Below are 17,692 nucleotides of genomic sequence, written 5' to 3' on the forward strand. Positions count from 1 at the left end.
CTGATTGGACCTACACTTTCCAATAGTACAGTCTTGTCTACAGAAATACATTGTTCCTAATGGCAAGGAAATTAGAAACCACCTAAATGTCCATCATATAAGAAAAGTTAAATAGATCATCCTGCATCTGTTCTAGTGAGGAAATATCTCTAAATCCTACTGTTGAATGGAAAAGACAATTGGCTAAGCAATATGTATAGTATGATGTCACTTCTATTAAAAATAAACTACAGAAGTATATGTGTACCTGCTATGGATTGAACTATGCTCCCATAAAGGATATGGTAAACCACTAACCTCTAGCACCTGTGAAAATGACTTTCAAAATAGGGTTCTTTCATGTACCTGAGGTAGATACATCCCTTGGAGAGAACAATCATGGGAGAACGAAGGGCTGTTTATGCACAAAGAGACAGTTCGAGGGCAGGAGTGCATGGAAGGATGGACACATGGAAGAGGTAACTATCGAGAAGAAGTGGGAGGGGAGGTGTTGCATTGGGGTAACAGTCAATGTCATCAGACAATGTGTATGTGAACTGTTGTATGGAAGTGAATTTGCTCTGTAAATCTTCACCCAAATCACAATTTAAAAAAAGAAAAGAAAATAGGGTTCTTTGAAGATGGTATCAGTTAATTTGAGGTCAAGTGGTATCTTACAGAAGAGGAAAACAGACACAGAGATTAAGATGGAAGAAGGATAGCCATGTAATCACAAAGACACATCAAAGGCAAGGAACACCAAAGACTGCTGAGAGTCACCAGCAGCTAAGAGAGAGGCAGGGAGCACTTCCTCTCTCAGAGCCCTCCGAAGGAATCAATGTGGTCAAGACCTGGATTTGGGCTTCCAACCTCCAGAACCATGAGACAATACATTTCTGTCCTCCCAAGCCACCGCTTAGTGGTATTTTGTTACGACAGCCCTAGGAAGCTGAAGCAGTGACTATGTGTGTAAACCTAACAAAAAAGGTCTGAAGGACACCCGTCAAAATGTTCATGGTGGGTACTTCAGCAAAGGAAGTGGGAAACAGGAAGGGAGCATGAGTGACATCATCGCTCTTGTTAATGTTACGTATTTCACAATTATAAACACAAAATGTGTTTGTTTTCATTTGGATCATACAAATGAAAAATGAAAGAAAGAAGAAAAGTAATCCAAGGAGTTTAATTTCATAGCCATAAGCAGTTCCTTCCCTTAGTATCTCAGGGATGATTAAACGATTTTCCAGACACGGGTTTGGCATTTAATTATAATGCTAATTAGATTAAGTACAAGCACTGCTGTCTCTGTTTCAAGAATCCCTCTAACATGAGAGGGCTTCAGTTTGCCTTATACACAAAACTGCACACACCTTATCTGGTCCCACCAGACACTAAAATGGCTTTGTGACAGCCCTAACTTTTTAGCCACAAGTTAATCACATAACTCTCTGACCTCATGTGGCTGTCTCTAGGCCCTTGATCTTAGAGTCATTAATAAACATATTCCTTTCATAGCAGAAAGCTTCCTTTGAATCACACCACCATGTGGAAAACACCGAATCCTGTGCCCAATGCCTTCCACCAGGCATTTACTCTCCACTTCAGGGTTGGCCAATCTTCCTCTTTCCACTGGGAATATCCCACAAGGAGTGAGCCAACACAAGCCTGCTTGGACTAGTTAGGTTAGGTTAGGTGCCAGCAAGTCTGCTCCGGACCACAGTGACCCTATGTACAACCTCCTGGTCCCAGGAAGTATTTGGGTTAATATTTCTCCTTAAATTACTGCTGCTGAGTTACACCATTTCAGGGATTTAAATCCTTTATATTAGTTTCTCCAGTGACAGAGTCTGAATGCCATCTATTTAAATATTAAAAGAGCTCTCCAAATATAATATAAGGTTATATCTCTTTGTAGTTTTATTTCCTTAAAATGAATGTGAATTGTATGATATATATAGACTGGAAATTAAATTCACATCTGACCCACAGACGTCTTCTAAAATATTTCAGTAATGGAGAACAGTCACTTGTCTAAGACGTCCCTCCTTATGCCTTCTCTCTTTAACTCTTGCCACCTTTCTCTCACCTTTAACATCCTCTCTTAATCCTCTTAAATCCATTTTTACTTCATTCTTATCTCTCAGAACCAGAGATTCTTTATCACTTAGGAAATAAAACCCATTTATACATATAAGGTGAATCTTTTCCCAAACCCTAAAACTATCAAAATATGTGTAGTGCAATATACTACTAGCAAAGTGCCTATGGCATTTGACTGCTAACCAGAAGGTTGGTGGTTCAAACCCACCAGCCCCTCCATGGAAGGAAGATGGAGCAATCTACTTGCATAAAGATTTACCAGGCTGGAAATCCAATGGGGGCTGCTTTGAGTTGGAATCCACTCAAGTGTAGTGGGTTTAGCCACATGTGGCTTTTTAAATAAACTTTAAATTAATTTGAATAAAATAAAACTAAAAATTCCGTCTCTTTTTACTAAGTCCCTGAATGCTGCAAATGGTTGGAGGTTTGAGACACCCCTTGTAAGAAAATCCTCGTGATCTACAGCCGGTAAACCAGCTTTTTGAAACCCTGAGAAGCACGGCTGTGCTCTGACCCACACAGGGTCTCCAGGATTTGCAGCTGACTTGACAGCAACAACAATGGCAGCCTCACCAAGTGCTCAACAGCCAGAGGTAGTACCACACAGAAAAAAACATTTCACCATCATAGGAAGTGCTAGTGGGAAGCAGTGGCCTAGTCATTTCAGCTCTAAGAATTGGGAGAATCTAATGTTAATAGCAAGAAAAAAACTCAATCTTGGGGGGGAAATGATGCATTAGTTAAAAATGAATAAAAGCCACAAATTCACCATTGCTGAAAATAAGTCAACAAATCTCCCCCAAATAATAAAATTTCTTTTTAACAATCCGGTCTGTTCATGAGCATCGGATACAGTAACTGGCTAGATTATAACATTGTTTTTTGGTTCTGAAATAATTTTCCATTGAGTTTCAAAATTATTTTCTTTAAAGGGCACTTATGAAGCTGCCAATGTGTTCCCTTGCCAGTGGAATGTATTCAATAGAATGCAATGTATTCAGTACAGTGGAATATAGTGTCTCAGGTAGAATCACACTTATAGAGCTCAAGAAGACAGCACCATGGAATGGTGGAATGCTTCCAATCACTTCAAAGCTCTCTGAACAAGAAGTCAATCTTGCTTCCTCCAACAGGGAATGGGGACCATCTCTCCACTTGCCAAGCATCTATTAAAAATCAGCCTGTTTGGCTATCACGTCTCCATGCAATCTGCCTGAAACCTTCTCATCCCCTGCATATCACTTGCACCCACCCCACTCCAAACATACCCCAGAGTTAATCTCTCCCTACTAGGTCCAACTCCCATTCCTTGTGCACAAATCCCTAACTATGTGTACTCTACTATATTCTAAGTACCGAGTAATAAGCTTGTGCTCCCCACAGGCAGCGAACTCTTTGCGGGCAGGGAAGGGACTGACTAGTCTGTGCTCCCAGCACCAGCAGTATGCCTGGCACATAGCAAGTTCCCAATAATATTTACTGAACTGAGATAAACAGACTGGACTCAAAGCTGTAAACTTGCTTTTCACTCTAACTCTCCCTCTAAGTCGCCAGTCAGGGCCATTGAAGGTATAATCAATGTAATCAACTTTGTTACTGTTTACATTTAGTTAGTAGCCATTTAAATTAACTCAAACTGTTAGCAGGAGGTATTACCCCCTGTAATCAAGTTGGCTACTGGTAGTCTATGTATATTTATCTTGATTACGGCAGCTTTGCAATTTCTTGGAATAAAAAGATCTGCTTTGGCCTGAAACAGACTACTAATTAATGAGATCGTGAAGTGAAATAAACAGTGTTATTCAATATAAATTGTTTACCATTTTCCAGAACAAACAAATAGATAAGTGAATGATGAGAAGTGGATTTGATGAGCCAATAGACAACGAAATGTATTGCCTGTATTTAAAACTTTGATAAAAATTCACTCCCGAAAGCATTTACAGGAAAATTTCAATATTTTGTTGCTGTTCCTAAGAAACATGACTTTATAAAAATGGGCAAATGCCCAGATTTCAAAAGAGAAGCTCAAATATGTCCCATACTACAGAAGGATCATTAGTTCCTATGTATGCACCTTTAAAACTCCAAAACCAAAACCAAACCCACTCCCGTCAAGTCGGATCTGGCTCATAGAAACCCCTCCTTGGGTTTCCGAGGCAGCATCTCTACAGAAGTAGATTGCCCAACCTTTTTTCTGAGGAGTGGCTAGTGGGTTTGAACCACCAGCCTCTGGTTAGCAGTCAAGTGCCCTAGGCTCTACGCCACCAGAGTTCTAATAATCTTGATGAAAATACTGGCGTCAGCAATCAAACTTTCAGACATAATAAGCTCAGCACTAAATCCAATTTGTGAAATACAGGGAAATGATTTCCTAAGGGAAATGTAGGATCTGCTTCCATGTTATTATGATATCAAGACAATCACCCAGACTTGTTTCGGTCCAGGTTAGATTGCGAGCCTTTACCTTCACTGTCAACGGAATAGCTCCTTTTACAACAGTCATGTTGAAAGGCAGAAGAGGCACTCTGTAGGACACTCTGGTGACTCTTCTCCATTTAGACACCATTACCCCTAGAGACTACATCTGTAGAGGTTGAGAATTTCACAAGTGCTTCCCTTCTCACATTTAACGCAAACTGTTCACGTACATGATCAGCCCGATTTTAGGCAACACCTGCTCAGTTTCCAGATGACTCATGGGAGTCCTTTCCCTCCTTTTTCGCCTTATGTCCCGATACTAGGTCACTTTCTTTCCCACTAGCCTTGCACGGAGGACCAGGGAGGAAAGGAGAAGAGGAGGGAAAATTCAGGCCCATCAGATTTTTAAAATTTATAGATTTTTTTAGAAAAAAAGTGGCTGAGGATATTGAAATTGCTAGATAAATTGGGGCTGGTAATTAGAGGCATTAATTTAAGTGATCTCCAAGTTATTTCAGTGTTTCTGATATATTCGACTACCCTTACTCTATAACATCTAATTAACAGCATAATTATTTCATAATCATTATATTCTCTATTCACACTGTTAAGAATTATTCTCCCTTTTTTACAGGTGAGAACATGGGAGTGGAGGGAAGATGTTGATCTGCCCAAGAGGAGGTCAAGATTCGAATCCACTATCAGTTGAACAAAGCTAAGCATCTATTCCTTGAAACCAATGGCTGTCAAACTTCCGCATGCATCAGAACCACTTGGGGAGCTTTTGAAAACACAGATGGCTGGGCCCTACCCTTGACGTTTCCTAGGCAGTAGGTCTTGTGTGGGACCTGGGAATGTGTATTTTCTAAGAAGGAGATGCAAATGCTGTTGCTGGTAGTCCAGGGGCTACACTTTGAGAGCTGCTGCTTTAAGCCATGCTGCCTCCCTTGGCTCTTTTTACATCCCATTAGGCTGGAAATCACATCAGAGCAGGGAAAGCCCCCAATATTGAGGCACTCCAACTCCCCCGCTATGAACTGGCCACCCTCATAGTACCCCTGGCATCTCACAGGCTCCCCACAAACACTGCACAGATCGGGCTCCACTTTTTCCTGGTGTTCTGGTGGAGAGGTCAGCCAGGCCCGGTGAGATACTAAGTAACCTTTTTTTGTAGTGTCTACTTTAGCTAAAATGTTTAATCCTTTCTTCCCTTGGCCACTGAATTTACTATGTGAAACAAAGGAACCCAGCACAGCAAAGAAAATGGTCCCCTGGTCCCTAACCTTCCAAAGAGCCCTTGATGCCCTTGGAGACATTGGGTCACCCCATGATGTAAGCTCTCTAGGTGTCTGTCCCCTCTCCAGGTGCACAATAAAGCCATCTGTGTCACTGGATGCTTCTGCAGCCTTGCAAAGGGGACTGACTTGCAATTGTTCCTTAGAGATAAATGCAGTCTTAGTATCATTCACCCAAATAGTTTCTTCAGCTCTTCCTTCTTATTGTAAAATATGTCACTTTTAATGGGTGTTATCCTGTTATTTTTTTAACTGCTTGGGAAGATAGATGCTGGTTTTGTTTGTTTTCAGAAAAGTGGCCAGATTTTGACCCACAGATACGTAACACACAGGAGAACCAAGATAACATGAATTACCACATTCTGTGTTAGATCAGATTGGTGAAAACAGAATCGCTGCAAGAAACGGATTACTGACAGTTTGTTAGCGTGTAAAGTCGCGATCTTACCTATGCACACTAGATCCATAAAACCATACATTCCATAGCAGATTTGAAAAAGGATGTCCTTTCTCTGCCACACTGCATAGGGGCTGAAGGCGGACCAGAGAAGCCAAGTCACGCTTGCTATTAAGAACAGGGATCCTAGGATTACAGCAATCATCTGAACTTTCTCAACCAGTGTTATAGAAATGCTTTGCCACTACAAGAAAAACAGAGGCATGTAAGAAAAAGGTGCTGCATATAATTAGAAAAGAAAGAGAGAAATAAAAAAAATACACAGTTTCAGCCCCATGTGTCTCCTCATTATGTTGGGCCCATTTTGATCTGATTGGCCCCAAATGAATCTTTCCATTTCATCCAGGCTATAGAAAACACACAAGCAGATAAAGGATTAATGAATTGCCTTAACTTCATTATTTTCAGTAATTCACCATCCTCCAAGTTTAATCTGGTTTTATTCCAGATAATAGGACTGAGTGTGAATAGCAAAGGAATCTCCAGTACCTGGGATTCACATTCTTATCATGAATGAAATTTAATACACTCTGAAGACACATGGCGAGGGCTACTCTATCTAGTCATTTATTTTGCTCCATACATTTGGCTATTGCAAAAAGGAGAAATGTCTCTTGACTTTATGGCAAAATGTAAAAAAAAAAAAAAAAAAATCAAGTAAGTTATATAAGAACATCAATGAAAAAGTTGCTTAAGGTAATACAAACTAGAATAAAGAATCATACGGGAACTATAAAAAATGTACATTATCTTTTATTGGTTCATTCAATATACTCAGACATTATTGACTTAGTACTGTCTAATGAGTCATCTATGAAGCCATGTTTCTCAAGATTTAGAATTTGTATCTTTGAAACTCACAAACTGTATTAGCATTCGCTATCCAATGGGAAACATATTTTTGGTGTCCTAAGCATCAACACGGAAGAAGATTTATGGCACAAATGATCAAAAGTCTTTCCAGGGTGCTATCCCCTAGAGAGTATTAGTTAGTCATGTTCTCACTTTTGCATAATTGAGATGGAAAAAAAGCTGGAATTGTCATTGTGGTTTGGCAGTAAACGATGAAAATCAAAACAACCTGCACAGTCTCCATCTGCTTCGGCTGTTGCAATACATGGGCTCTCAGAAGAATTCCTGAACAGGTTTAAATGGCCTTTCGGAACAGTGGGCTTGAACATTTAGTGTCCATCGGATGAATCTGAAATTTCCCCAAACTCCTTACTTACCTTATGCCTGAATACGAGCACCTCCAAATGGAAAATCTATTGCTACCTCCAACTTCCCACAACTGTGCTACCTCCCTCGTCGTCTCTCCTTTCTCTCGCACATACATCATACATATATCATTTACATAGAATGTTCTAAACAGGCATTTGACTTTCCACCTTCATGCAAATCACAAATTCCATACTGGTTAAAGATTCAATATCAAAACACATGTAAGATTCTTGATTTTCTGGAATCACTTACTTTATTTTTTTTCTTAAAAAACAGAACCAAACCACAAACTACAGTTTGGTGAAATTCTATAAGAAGGTATTTCTACTCATTTTAACATTGAGATTCATTTATTGAAAAGCTTTTCAAGTCAGAATGAGTAATAACGTGGTTACTCAATATTATTTTATTATTATAAATGAATCAAGGTTGTATCATATGCAAAGTTTCATTCTGATATGCATTAAGATTTGCTTTTGAAAGAAAAAGATTTGTTTCAAATACATTGTGGTAAACAATATAGAAAACTACCTATAACCAACAGCTATCCTAGCTGGATGCCACATGTCTATATGCTCTATGGTTACTCTGGTTCCCTTTACCGATTTATTAACACATCACATAGATGAAAATGAGGCATGCTTTTAAATCCATAAGGCAAAGGAGTCCAAGTTGTGAGTGTGCGTGTGTTTATTTGATTTTCACATGGTGGCCCACGTGTTTAGAAATGTGTATGCCAGGAATCTTGGATCACCAAAGGTGAGTAAGAAGAGTCACCAAGCATGGTCTTTACTGATACCGATTTTCCTTTTGCCGGCCATCTTTTATGATATTCCAGATTTATGATGCAGTTTTAGTGGGGATACATTTGCATGGCTCAATATTGCATAATTAATTATACTCTGTTGCAATCAGATTTCCTAATGAAGTGCTGCAAGTCTGCCTGCATGATTACTCAATGACAATACGGTGGCCACAGGCACAATGCAGTTAGGCTCTACTGGCGCTCTGGTTTAGGTGAACTGGCAGTGGGGGTTGGACAAGGGTGAGGTATTTCCTGGGACACAGGGAACATGATGACTTCCGCCTCAGCATCAGCTTGGCTGCAATGGTCCGGGAGGCTATGAGCAGAGGGCAGGCCACCTCTTCCTTGCCAAGGAAGGTGAATGAGTGAAGGGACAGACTTAACAGGAACAAGAAATGACATTTTACATTTTTTGGGTAGCATCAAATTTAAATTCCTAGTGGTTTGGAATTAATGTGTTTTAAATTATGTCATGAAGCTTTTTTTTTTTTTAAACAACAGCTCTTGATTACAGTACAGTAGAAGCTTAATTATTTACTTTTATCACAGAATTTATCCTTTGTTGTGGTTATAAGAAGTAATTTGGGGTGCTTGCAGTGTATTTTTTAAAGAAAAAGTGTGCAAAATGTATAATTAGCTCCCTGAATTTTTGTTTTGTTTTCTCTCACTCTGCTAATAATGCAAATATGCAAATGTGGAACTTTAAAAATGCATGGCGCCTCCTCATATACTGGATAAACCTTTAAAATTAACACCATTCCACTGAATAGCTAATGAGGAACACGCCATTATTGAAACAGAAATTATTAAATCTGCTTATGAGTATGGGATTTCCTGGGAACACTGCTAGCATCTGGACACTTCCTTTGCCTCTTTGCATCCGGCTTTTACTTGTTTTTTACATTATGTGCAAAAAGTGGCACTCTTCATATTCTTGCCGTTAATGCTGACGTTAACCAGTAGAAAACTTACACCTTGGCCTGTCCTCGGAAGACACACATTATCTAACTCACTCAGTCCCAAGGAGCTGTGTGCATGGACCATTAGCTTGGACGATAAAAATAGAAGAGAGGTCTCTCAGGGGCTTCCTCTCTCCCCCAGTGGCATCCAAGCCTGGGTTTAAGTTTCTAGGAGATTTCTGCATCTTGAACATTTGTCAACTGCTGAACACACTTTTCATCTCTAAAACTTCATAGATTTATTTAAATTTTGTCGAATTTTGGAAGTGAAAGTAATACAACGATAGCTGAGTTGGTCCTTAATGATTGTTATTATCTTTCTGAAATATCCAAATAAAACCAAACCCACTGCTATTGAGTTGATTCCAACTCACAGCAACCCCCCTCTGGGTTTCCAAGGCTGTACATCTTTACAGAAGTAGATTGCCTCATCTTCTTCCCATGGAGCAGCTAGTGGCTTTGAACCACCCACCTTCCGGTGAGCGGGCAAATGCCTTACCCACTATGGCACCAGAGCTCCTGAAATATTCAATATGTGAGACTATTCCATAATCCTGAAGAGCTGCTCACTTCTGCCCAACAGACTATTGGACTATTGGGTATTGTTTCTAGTAGAAGTGGGACCAACTGGCTCTTCTTTTGGAAGTCCTTCCTCACTTATGCATTAGAAAAAGTAATTTCAATTAAAATGGTCTGCATTTCTATTTGGCCAAACACTTTTCTAAGAAGTTACATGTATTAACTCACTTAACCCCCACAACAACAACCGTGTAAGGTGGGTACTATTATTGCTCCCTGTTTTACAGATAAGTAAACTGAGGCAGAAAGAGGGTGAAGAACTTGTCCAAGGTTACATATCTAGTAAAAGCTGGAGCTAAGATATCAACCCAGGCAGTGTGGCTTTTGGATTCACGTTGTTAATTCACTTAAAAAAGAAATTGCTAATGGTCAATTGTGACTCTTGGTGATGCCATGGGTGCCAGAGTAGAACTGCTCGGTGGGGTTTCCTTGGCTGTAAGCTTCATGGGAGCAGATTGCCAGGCCCTTCTTCCACAGCACCACTGGGTGGTCTGAACTGTCAAGAGTCGAGCACACACCCAGGGACACTAGATACTGTGTAAGCATATAGTAAGTATTACGCTCTGATAACAATGAATTGTATATGTTCCCATGTTTGTAGTGCAACTGCAATTCTCTTGATAAAAACTCCCAGTCTGTCCTCGCTGGTCTACTGAATCAACTTTCCAACTGGACTGTCAGCTCTGGGTCACACTCTGCTCCTCGATATAATGCCATGTCTACTCCTAATGAAACGATAGCTGCACTAGCTCAGCTGGGCTCTCTGTTCCTTCAAGGCAGGCTAAGTGTTTGGCTCAGCACATATCCCCATGCCCAGCACACAATGGTTGAAGGAAGGATGAAAGAACGGGGGAGAGGAAGACTAATAGGAAGAGGGGAAAGGGAGGATGGACACTCCTCAACACAGCATCATCTGACTTCTTCACCATGTGCTTCTTGACTTTGCACCTCTTGAGTCTTTGAGCATGTTCTTTCTCATCCATCTATACCTGGTTCTTAAAAAAAATTTAAAAAAACAGTCACCATTGGTCAACTCCAACTCACGGTGACCCATGGGTACAGAGGAGAACTGTGCTGCGTCAAGTGTTCAACGGCTGTGATCTTTCAGAAGTAGATCTCCAGGCATCTTCTAAGGTGTCTCCAGGTGGATTTGAACCTCCAAATTTGAGGTTAACAGTTGAGTATGTCAACTGTTTATGTCAACCAGGAACTCCTGGATCGAATGCCACCTCTTCTATAAAGCCTTGCCCTCAGCCCCTCCTTTCCTAAAGAGACTCTCTTTCTGGGCCCACCCTGTTTATACATCTGTTTAGTGCTGTTTCACTCTAACGTGGATCTCAGCTAGTTGTCTGAGCAATGAAGTTTCTCAGTAACAGAAGTTGAGTCTCACTCATTCTTATGTTCACTAAACAGCTGAACACACTCAATAAACACTTTCAGACTTCAGTGTTTCGTCATTTCCAAACTGACTGCCATATTAATACTCTCTACATCCATGGTAGCACTATCTACAGGATGAAGTTCAAGCTCTGGTCAACCCATCCCAGAGTCTAAAAGTGAGAATTCAAACTCAGATCTATCTGTTCACAGAGCCTAAATTCTTTTTAAAATACCCTTCTCTCTGCCCACTCTGTTGGCTCTCACTCCTTCTCTCTGCCAAATTAAACTGTCACATCCTACATCTGAAATGAAGAAAATGAAATGGGCATAAATATACCTATCCAAGAATCAGTGAGTGGTACAAATGGTTAAGTGCTGGGCTACTGACCAAGAAGGTTGGTGGCTTGAGTCCACCCAGAAGTGCCTCAGAAGAAAAGTCTGGAGATCTGCTTCCAGAAGGTCACAGCCATGGAAACCCTATGGAGCACGGTTCTGCTCTGCACACGTGTCATCACTGCATGCTGGAAGAGACTCAACGGGAACTAATTTTTTTTATAACTACCTTCAAGGTGGCCATGAGAGGAAAAAATCACACATGTAGAAAGCAACTGGGCAGAGCTCCAATAGAATCTGACCTTCAGTTTTCTAAATGACAACTTCAAAGATCTCAAGATTCAAATACTTGAATCTTAAAAGTATAGTGTGCTAACTGAATATTAGTGCAAATGAGATCACCTTAAGGAGTTATATATCTCTTTAGTTTTAATGATAGTTGGGAATAAATGAAATAAACTCACACTGGAAAATTTTTAATTTTCTCTTTATATGCAACTGTTCAGAGATGCACCAAGTACAGTCATCAGTCCTAGAAAAGATGGCCATCAGTCCTAGAAGAGATGGACAATGTTGGTGGCCTAGAAGTGGGCATTTTTGGGTGTGAGGATCCATATTAGTGTGGCTCTCTTCATGGGAAATCAGGTAAGTAGCCTTGGTAACTACTACAGGTTAATGAGAAGCCACAGCAAATAGTGTTGCTTTTTCCAGTGAAATTTGACTTATTAACACAGGTTTATGACTGGCTTCAGAGAGGAAAGGGCAGAAACCAGGAATCTCACTCCCAATTTCATTTAAAGAAATAAAGGCAGTTATTATTTCAAGTCAAGGTAAGAGCCAGGGCCTGGCGCTCATATAAATCACCTGCAGGAGTAAAACCAGCACTTGGGGAAGGCGTGTACTCCATTAGGCCCCTGGGCGCCCACTTAGGAAGATGCACCTGTCATTCCATCCTCTGAAAGAGTTAATACACCTTCTCAATGTAGACCCCGATTTCCTCCCTGAAAATAACACATGCTCAGAGGGCACAAGGCTGAACACCGAGAGAAAGTAGATCCATTCGGTGTGCATTAAATCATTCAGTCTACAGGCCTGTTTCATCTTTGTTTTTACAAGGCAGGATAGACATGAATCATAAACTAATGGATTTGTAGTGCAAACGATTTATACTGTGCAGTATGACAGGAAATTACTCACCAAGTGTCACTGCAGAGAACACCTGCTCTTAAAGAGTGTCCTCTTTAGAAAAATGGATTTAGCTAAAACCTATTTTTTAATCATCTTTAGACAGTGTTTAAATGATGTCACTAAAGTTGGGCTTTGACATGCTGGCAGAAAACAATGCAAATGGTAACCCACTGGGCTTGCGGATACAACATACAACTAATTATACGCCCACTCTTTGTTGAGGTATATTTATAGGCTGCATATTAAAAGTGATTTCATGGTTTGTTATCTGTCTTCTCTTCTAGAAAGGCATCTCCATAAACTTACTAGAGCTGAGATAAATATCAGCAAGAAGAATTTGCTTTGCCTGAGAAAAGTGGAATCCAATCAACCAAGAGAAAATAGAAAACAAGGAACTTGTTCTAAGAAAAATTAATAAAAATCCATAAAACCCTAGCAACATTAATCAAGGAATGAAAGAGGGACTAAGATGACTGATGTTATAGATGAAATGGTAGTAAGAGAATGTTATAAACAACTTTATGCCAATATATTCGATAAAACAGACAAATTTGTTGAAAAATGTAACTTTCCAAAACTGACTCAAGAAGAAATAGAAGGTATGATTAACCCTATATTCGTAAGATAAATTAAATGTCTAATTAAAACCTTCCCACAAACACAAACCTCTAAAGCATGATGGCTTCAGTGGAGGATTTTATCAAATATTTAAGGAAAACTTCGTAGGATAAATGATTTATACTGTGCAGTATAACAGGTGGGATTCCTCACACACACTCTCTGTCAGAAAATAAAAGAGGAAGAACCATTTCCAACTCAGTTATGAGGTCAGCACAACTCTGATACTAAAACCTGATAAAGATATTAAAAAAAAAAAAAAAAAATCCAGACCAATATTCCTGATGACACAGAACAAAAACAAAACAAAATAAAAAACACACATATCAAAACCCCAACAAAATATTAGCAAATCAAATGCGCCCATATATAACAAAAATAATGCAACATGACGGAGTGGGGTTTATGCCAGAAGTGCAGATTAATATAACAGTCAAAAACCAGTCAATGTAATTAACCACATTAACAAACTAAAGCCAAAAAAACCCACAAATGGTAAAATCATTTGACAAATGCCCATTCATGATAAAAATTCCCAGCAAATTACAAACAGAAATGAACTTTCTTAACCTGATAAAGGACATCTACAAATAACTTACAACCAGCATCATACTTGATAGTGGAAAATGAACACTCTCCCTCCTAAGATCAGGAACCAGGCAAAGCTCTCACTCATTACTTCTCTTTGATATTGGACTGGATGTCCCAGCCAGTAAAATATGGTAAGGATAAAAAATGAAAGGTATAAAACTTATAGTATAAATTATAGTATAAAATTATCTCTAGGTGACATGATTGTAGGTGGAATGATTATGTATAAAGTCCTAGGAAATCTACAGAACTATCTAACAGAATTAATAGCAAAGTTTCACAAGGTCAGTAAACAAAGATCAATTACATTTAAGTACCAGCAACAACAACAACAACAAAATGGAAAATGAAATTACAAAAACAATGCAACTTAAAATACACCCAAAGTTATAAATTACTTGGGAATAAATATTTTTAAAGACAAGACTAAAAATCATTGTTGTTGTTGTTGTTATTTGCCATCGAGTTGGCCCTGACTCATAGCGACCCCTCCTTGGGTTTCTGAGGCAGTATCTCTATGGAAGTAGGATTGCCCAACCTTCCTTCTGAGGAGTGGCTGGTGGGTTTGAACCACCAGCCTTCTGGTTAGCAGTCAAGTGCCTTAGGCACTATGCTACCAGAGCTCCTAAATCATTATTGAAAGAAATTAATGAAGACCTGCTAAATTATTGGAAGCTGCGGACTAGATGACTGACTCACTATTGTTCAGATAACCATTCTCCCCAAATTTAACTTTTAAAGTTAAAAGAAAGACAGAATCAGAAAAATAAGGGTTTCTTGTTATTGAAACAAGGGTTTCCTGTTTATATTTTTGAAAAAGAGACTACATTTGAAACGAAGAGTCCCTGGGGGGTGCAAACTGTTAACACACTCGGCTGCTAAGTAAACGGTTGGAGCATTGAGTACAGTCCACCCAGTGGCACCTCAGAAGTAAGGCCTGGCATTCTCCTTCTGAAAAGCAGCCATTGAAAACCCAGTGGAACACAAGTTCTGCTTGGACTCACGTGGCACCTGAACCACCTCGATGGAACTTATTTGGTAATGACTAATGATGGAGAACATATGCTGGGTTTCATTTAAATTTATCATCAATAAATTGATATCAACCTACTTTTAATTCACAGCGACTAAAAAAACCATTCACAATGTTTGCTACAATTAACAAGAATACCAAAACCCAAAATCCCTTGCCACTGAGTTGATTCTGACTTACAGTGATCCTACAGGACATGCAGAACCACCCCATAGGGTTTCCAAGGCTGTAATCTTTACAGAAACAGACTGCTACATCTTTCTCCAACAACTAGTTGGTACGAACTGTCAACCTTTTGATCAACAGTCAATCGTTTAACCAGTGCACCACTTGGGCTCCTTCAACACAAGAACAGGCAGGAGAAAACCCTCCTGAATGACCCTCATCATCACTCTCTCAGCTATTGCAATGCTTCTCCAGGAGAAACAGGGTCTCGAACACTGAGCATCCCTCTGCCTCAGTCAAATGTCTGGAACTAGATCCTGTGGACAACAGAAAAACAGGGAGGTGGAAGGGCAGCTCCTGCATGTACCAGGGAGTGGTGTGAGGGTTCCAGGTTATTGTTCAGAGTTCAGAACATCAGTGAAGAATTCCTCCTGAAACCACATCTGTGGACACCCCAGGAAGTCTGACAGGGGTGTCCCAGGACTCAAGGGGGGTGAATAGTAGGGATTTGTAAATAGGGCAGAACGAACCACGTGCCTCCAGGGGAGGCTATGTTGAGTTCCTCAGAAGCAGGCAGCTGGGCCCTGGCATCAGGAGGGAGAAGATATTGTTGTTTCTTCTCTGGGAGGAGAGGCCTCTAAGAAAGTCTCACTGTCTTTCCAGCGTCCTCCCAATATGGACCAGGTAGGGCTGGGCATAGGATAGGCAAGCTTCAGGCCAAGAGAATAAAATGCTGGATGAATCAGGTCAAGGAGAAACTGGTCCAAGGCCCTGGGGAGCAGCAACAGGACCAAGAATCACTATTGTTACCTGCCATAGAGTCGACTTTATGAGCAGCAGAAAGAAACAGCATGTTCAAGTCCATCCTTAAGGCTGCTGTGTCCTGCTGTCTCACTGAGGCTCACTCTCATCCTCACTGGCCCTTTACTTCATCAAGGACAGTCCTCGTCCCATGATTGAGACCTCCTGATGATGTGTACAAAGCAAGTGAGATGGATCATATTCTGTTGTGATCCTTAGGGCTCTCATTGGCTAATTTTTGGAGGTAGATCTCCAGGTCCCTCGTTTCTTAGTCTGGAAGCTCCTCTGAAACCTGTCCACCTTGGGTGACACTCCTGATATTTGAAACACAGGGCAGAGCTTCCAACAACACCAGCTACCACAGTATGACAAACTGAAGCCTGGGAGGCTACAAAGTTCAAGTACAGGAAAGGTGAAAATTAATACAAAGGGAAGTGAGAAGCAGGATAGCAGGGCCCAGAGACTGGGCCAGGGGATGGTCTGCAAATGGCCAGTTAGAGGACATTAATGACATTAGTGAGATAAGCCTTCCAAAGAATCCTCTATCCAGAAAATGTCACCCTTCTAATGAGAGCTGTCCTTGGATCAGATGCCAGGCCTTCAGAAATAAGGGGCTGAGGCCTGAGAACTCTCCAAACTGGCTCTCTCCAGCTTCATAGTGAGAAGGCGGAGCAAAGTGCTACAAAAACAAACAAACAAAAACCAGTTGCCATCCAGGCGATTCCAACTCATGGTGACTCCATGAGTGTCACAGTACAACTGTGATCATTAGGGTCTTCAGTCACTGATCTTTCAGAAGTAGATTGCCAGGCCTTCCTCCTAGGAACCACTGGGTGGACTTCAACCTCTGATCTTTGTCCAGCATTAACCATTTCTAACACCCAGGGACTCTGGGTCAAAGCAGTAAAAGGCATGAAAAGTTTCCTTAAGAGGGGTGAGCAAGCTTATGAAGGCTGAACCTTACTGGAAAAAAAAAAAAAAAAATCTCTCAAATGATTGAGTATTAAAAAGGGCAACAACTCATCAAACAACCAATTAACAAGCATTAATTTGGCAACTACCACACACACAGAATCCCCATTAAGAATATCAAAGATAATTATTCCTCCATTTTTCTCCTATTCTTCCAGAACCATCCATACCCCATTTCTCAATATTAGCTCATCAATTGTTTCGATAATGATAAATTTCCATATTTCACAGAGGATCATAACAAATTATGGATAACATTGCAAAAAATGGGAATTTCAGAAAACTTAATGGGGCTCATGAGGAACCTACACATAGACCAAGAGGCAGTTATATGAACACAAGGGGATACTGTGTGGCTTGAAATCAGGAAAGGGGTGCGTCAGGGTTGCATTCTTTCATCATATTTCTTCAATCTGTGTGCTGAGCAAATAATCTGAGAAGCTGGACTATATGAAGAAGAACACAGCATCAGGATTGGAGGAAGACTCATTAACAACCTGCGATATGCAGATGACACACTCATACATGCTGAAAGTGAAGAGCATTTGAAGCATTTACTGATGAAGATCAGAGACTACCACCTTCAGTACGGATTATACCTCAACATAAAGAAAATAAAAATTCTTAAAACTGGACCAATAGGGCTTCCAGCAAGATGGCGGACTAGACAGAAGGATTGCAAAGACCCTCTTCAACAAAGAAAAGGGAAACCAATAACACAGACACAGAAGATAATCTTGGACCCCTGAGCCTTGAAGGGAAGGATACAGAATTGGACTAAACCCCAACTAGCAG

The 17,692-nt window shown here is 40.4% G+C and overlaps 1 protein-coding gene across 1 annotated transcript in view; it reads right to left on the reverse strand.

Annotated features, from left to right (window-relative positions):
- The window catches only part of MARCHF11 (membrane associated ring-CH-type finger 11), a gene marked incomplete at its 5' end in the record, with an annotated part of 224,637 nt that overhangs the window by 26,193 nt on the left and 180,752 nt on the right, over positions 1 to 17,692 (reverse strand). Inside the window, one exon of the mRNA XM_007951901.2 lies at positions 6,244 to 6,436. Coding sequence (XP_007950092.2) covers positions 6,244 to 6,436 — 193 coding nt within the window. The remainder of the gene's footprint in view (positions 1 to 6,243; positions 6,437 to 17,692) is intronic.

This window comes from Orycteropus afer, unplaced genomic scaffold (genome assembly GCF_000298275.1).
Source record: "Orycteropus afer afer isolate SDZICR_OR568_19922 unplaced genomic scaffold, OryAfe1.0 scaffold00317, whole genome shotgun sequence".
NCBI classification, from domain to species: Eukaryota; Metazoa; Chordata; class Mammalia; order Tubulidentata; family Orycteropodidae; genus Orycteropus; species Orycteropus afer.